The 4,949-nt window shown below is 54.4% G+C and overlaps 1 protein-coding gene across 2 annotated transcripts; it reads left to right on the top strand.

Moving 5' to 3' along the window:
• Positions 1 to 460: 460 nt before the first annotated feature.
• Positions 461 to 4,316, top strand: ZNF696 (zinc finger protein 696). 2 transcript variants are annotated; one of them, XM_053559609.1, is made up of 4 exons: positions 461 to 656; positions 849 to 971; positions 2,104 to 2,207; positions 3,119 to 4,316. In XM_053559609.1, the coding sequence occupies exons 3-4, from the start codon at positions 2,192 to 2,194 to the stop codon at positions 4,228 to 4,230; spliced, it is 1,128 nt and encodes a 375-aa protein (XP_053415584.1). In that variant the 5' UTR covers positions 461 to 656; positions 849 to 971; positions 2,104 to 2,191; the 3' UTR covers positions 4,231 to 4,316. The 2 variants fall into 2 exon arrangements, with proteins under 2 accessions (XP_053415584.1, XP_053415585.1); XM_053559610.1 differs by lacking the exon at positions 849 to 971.
• The last annotated feature ends 633 nt before the right edge of the window (positions 4,317 to 4,949 follow it).

Raw genomic sequence — 4,949 nt, forward strand, 5'->3', positions numbered from 1 at the left:
AGTCAGGGCTAAGGACAAGGGCCTCACGGAGAAGCCAGAGAGGACACCCGCCACAGGCGCGCCCGGTTCCTCAGCCTCGGCGAGACGCCAGAGCATCCGCGCCGCGGAGAAGCCCCGTCCACACCGCGGCGTCTTCGGATCCCGCGACTACCCGCCTCGGCCGACAACCGCGGGAGCTCGCCAGGGGGCGGCCCGGGGGCCCGAGCAGAGCGCCCAGCCGCGCGCGCAGGCGGAGGGACGGGGCAGCGGTTCGTGCGGCCGGGTGACAGGCGAGTGCGCCCGCCCGCTGCGGCCCTCTCCTGGGGGCCCAGGGGAGCCGCGGCCCAGCTGGAGGGCCGAGCACCCGCACCTCGGCAGCCCAGCGCGCAGTCTCCGCGGCCAGAGCGCCGCCGGAAGTGCCGGCCCGGGGGGCGGGGCGAGGCCGGGAAGCTTCCGGCGCGCAGGGCTGGTGAGTGGTGGTGCGGGCGGCGGCGCGGTGGCGGGTGTGGCCAGCGCGTCTGGACCCGGCGGCCGAGCGGGCCTCTCTTGGCGGCGGGAGGTCACCGGGGTGCTGCTGCAAGCGGCCTTGGTCGGTGGTCGGCGCGTCCCGGCCGGGCAGCCTGCGGCTCTTTCCCTGCGGCTCAGCAGTGCCTCTTAGCCGAATCCTTGCTAGTTAGGTATAGCCATTTAAAAAACCTACTTTCAGAGTAAAAAATGGTATTTTAAATTACATGTCTTAGGCCGGGTGAGGTGGCTCATGCCTGTAATCCCAGCACTCTGGGACTGAGGTGGGAGGATCCCTTGAGCTCAGGATCCGCCGTTCCTCAGCCCCAGCCTGAGCAACAGCGAGACCCCATCTCTAAAAATAGAGAAACTAGCCGGGCGTTGTGGCGGCGTGGCTACTTGGGAGGCTGAGGCGGGAGGATCACTTGAGCCCAGGAATTCGAGGTCGCTGTGAGCTAGGACGTGACAGCACTCTACAAGGCAATAAGGTGAGACTGTCTCAAAAAAAAAAATAAATATATAAATAAATTAATGTCTTAATGGCACATAAAGTGGGACTTAAAAAATATGTTGCCCTCTTTTTTACTATTTTGTGAGTTAACTGTTGATCTTTGGCAGTTTTTCATACTTTCCTGTTAATATTTAGAGGTCTGATTTCTTTATGTTGCAAGTTTTTCTCTCCCTTTTTTAGTTTTTTTCTTTTTTTTTTTTTCTTTGTTGCTGTTTGGCCAGGGCTGGGTTTGAACCCACCACCTTTGGTATATGGGACCAGCACCCTACCCACTGAGCCAGAGGCGCCACCCTAGTTGTTTTTTTTTTTTTAACGTTAAGTTTTCTTCTTCTTCTTTTTTTTTTTTTTGTAGAGACAGAGTCTCATTTTATGGCCCCCTGTAGAGTGCCGTGGCCTCACACAGCTCACAGCAACCTCCAACTCCTGGGCTCAAGTGATTCTCTTGCCTCAGCCTCCCAAGTAGCTGGGACTACAGGCGCCTGCCACAACACCCAGCTATTTTTTGGTTGCAGTTTGGCCAGGGCCAGGTTTGAACCCGCCACCCTCAGTATATGGGGCCAGCGCCCCACCGACTGAGCCACAGGCACCGCCCTAACGTTAAGTTTTCTTATGTCAGTAACTCTGTAAGGCTTTGCCTTTGATTTCAGATTTGGAAAAATCACTCCTCAATCCAGATTTGCAGAATTCAAATCAAATCATTTGTTCTTATTTTTTGTTGTTGTTGTTTCAGTTTTTTACATTCAGATTCTTAGGATTATCAAGAAAATTTTAAAATGTACAGAAGTTTCTCTAGGCATTTAAGTACTGATTGAAGGCTCTGGGTGTGTTTGGTGTGAAGCTAAGAAGCCCACAGCAGGCAGCTTGTGGACGAGGCCACCTCCATCTGTGCTCTGCATCTGCAGAGCCTGAACTAGAGTCCCCAGGGTAGCCCATAGAACACCAGTTTCTAGACGTGTCTGTTTAGTTGGGACCTTTTTGACTGGTGATGACTGAAATGAGCCCAGCTGAGTGCCACAGTTCCCTCAGGGCCCCCTGAGCCCATTTTGACCCTCTCTTCTCTAAAGGCATCCTGACCTCACTGCCATTTTCTTTCTGCTTTTACCCACCAGAAACTCTTCCCATTGCTGTTCTGTAAGCTGGCGTGAGGAGTAGAGTCCCCAGGCCTGCTCTCTAGACACCAAGGAGAGAGGTTCCCTGATGGACACCCACACAGGTGAGGGGACACATTCACAATTGGGCCCAGAGGCATTGGCGAGGGACCTTCCTGGATTTAGGGAGGTAGGGACAGCATAGAAATTTGCTCCCTCCCTCCCCCAATCCAGCTAGTCCCTGGCTACTACAGGGACATAGCTGGGCTTAGGGGCATGGCCCCAACCTCACCCCTTCCTGTCCACAGCCTGCTGCGCCCTTTCTGCTGCCCAGCAGTCCTCCCTCTTCCTGCCACCCCTGCCAGGTGCTCCCCTGGCTACACACTGTGCTTCTTTCTCTCTTTTTTTTTTTTGGAGACAGAGTCTTACTTTATCACCCTTGGTGGAGTGCTGTGGCATCATAGCTCACAGCAACCTCAAACTCTTGGGCTTAAGCAATTCTCTTGCCTCCGCCTCCCAAGTAGCTGGGACTACAAGCGCCTGTCACAACGCCCGGCTATTTTTTGGTTGTAGCCGTCATTGTTGTTTGGTGGGCCCAGGCTGGATTCTAACCCACCAGCTCAGGTGTATGTGGCTGGCGCCTTAGCTGCTTGAGCCACAGGCGCCGAGCCCGTTTGCTTCATTTTCACTGTTATGCTGCCAGCCGGTCTCCCATGTGTTCCAGGCCAGCTGGTGAACGAGGTTGTGCCAGGGATTGTGCTCTGACCCCTCTTCTGGGCTGAGCAGGCCGAGGCTGGGGGCTTAGCCCTCTTCCAGCCCCTGGAGGGCTCCTGTGACCATGGGCATTAGGAAGCGGGAGGGAAGCTGGGCAGGAACCAGGCAGGCCAAGTACCAGGTGGCCACTGCACACTGTCTCCATGGCCCTCACTCGTCATGATCGTTGACCACCATTGCCCTCTTAGACTCACACACAGCTTTTATCATGTCATGGAGTATTCTTATACCTAAAGTCATCCATATCTGACCTCTTTTCCAGCTACAAGAACTGCTGTTCCAGCACAAGCCTCGAGGGCCAGCCAGGCTGCCAAGTGTACCACGTCAGCTCTTGGGCACGCGGCTGGGAGCACAGGGTCGACACCAAAGCAGGCTTTAGAAAGAGAGTGTTATGGGGAGGCTAGGCCAGGCCCAGAACAGGGGCCTCCCAGAGCACTGGGGTCTCTTGACCTTGGCAGAAACAAGGATGCTGGGGAGACACCTGGAGACGCCTCTTGGACCCTGGTCATTTGTGAGGAAACTGGAGGGCAGAATGGCCCTGAGAATTGTGTACCCAAGCCAGACGTCACTCTGAACACAGGCTCCATGGCAGAGGGAAGAAGCCACTGGAAAGGGCGGCCCTATCCATGTGACACCTGCGACCGGAGTTTCAAGTGCTACTCAGATGTGGTCAAACACCAGAGCATCCACTCCGGGGGCAAGCCATTCGAGTGCAGTGACTGTGGGAAGGCTTTCATCCACAGCTCGCACGTGGTCAGGCACCAGAGGGTCCACAGCGGGGAGAAGCCCTATGTGTGTACGGAGTGCGGGAAGGCCTTCAGCCAGAGTTTCAACCTCATTCGACACCAGAGGGTTCACACGGGAGAAAAGCCCTACGAATGTGGGGAATGTGGCAAGTCCTTCAGCCAGAGGTCGGACGCAGTCAAGCACCAGAGAGCACACACTGGGGAGCGGCTGTATGCATGTGGCGAGTGTGGGAAGACTTTTGTTCACAGCTCCAATGTGGTCCGGCACCAGAGGATTCACCATGGGGAGAACCCCTATGAGTGCAAGGAGTGCGGGAAGGCCTTTGGCCAGAGCTCCAACCTCATCCAGCACCAGAGGGTGCACACCGGGGAGCGGCCCTACACCTGCGGCGACTGCGGCCGTGCCTTCAGCCGCAGCTCCTTCCTCAGTGAGCACTGCAGGATTCACACGGGGGAGCGTCCCTACCAGTGCAGCCACTGCGGCCGCACCTTCCGGGCCCTGTCGGGCTTTTTCCGGCATCAGAGGATCCACACGGGCGAGAAGCCCTTCCGCTGCACTGCGTGTGGCAAGGACTTCCGCCTCAGCTTCCACCTGATCCAGCACCGGCGGGTGCATGGCCCGGAGTGAGCCCAGCTGCAGGCTCCTGGGCCGAGGGTGGGAGCGGTCTGTACCCGGCCATGCAGCACAGAAGCAATAAAGCTGTCTTTTTGTATTTAATATATACTGTATTTATTTATCAGTTAAATACATGGTATTTTAAAATTTTTAAATAAAATAGAAGTGACACTGCATGAATTACAGATCAAGAAGGAAAATAGCCTTGAGGCTTCTACTCCTGTTAAAAACACCAGCCTCGTGGAAGCCTGTGTCCGACCAAGCTGCTGCTATGTACAATTGTGACCACATAAATGCTGCTTCTGTTAAGTCTAAGTTTGGGATTATTTGTTAAATAGAAAGTGGGTATTTGGGCCCATATTCCTTTTCACAAATGAGGTCTGATTGTAAGATGGTGATTTAGAGTCCCATGTGGCACCCAGTGTTCTCTGCTGTCCAGCTTATACCGTGACCAGGCAGTCATGCGGAAGAAGAGTTTTTTCAGGGTGTCCTGATCAAACTGGTTACCTGGCAGAATTCTCCCAGGCTTACACTGTGACAGCACCCAAAATGCTGAATTTCAAGGTAGCTCTCTGTGTTCTTTTTTTTTTTTTTTTTTTTTTAGTGATTTTGGCAGTTTATTTTTTTTTTTGTAGAGACAGAGTCTCACTTTATCGCCCTCGGTAGAGTGCTGTGGCCTCACACAGCTCACAGCAACCTCCAACTCCTGGGCTTAAGCAATTCTCTTGCCT

This window comes from Nycticebus coucang, chromosome 13 (assembly GCF_027406575.1).
Source record: "Nycticebus coucang isolate mNycCou1 chromosome 13, mNycCou1.pri, whole genome shotgun sequence".
Lineage (NCBI taxonomy): Eukaryota > Metazoa > Chordata > Mammalia > Primates > Lorisidae > Nycticebus > Nycticebus coucang.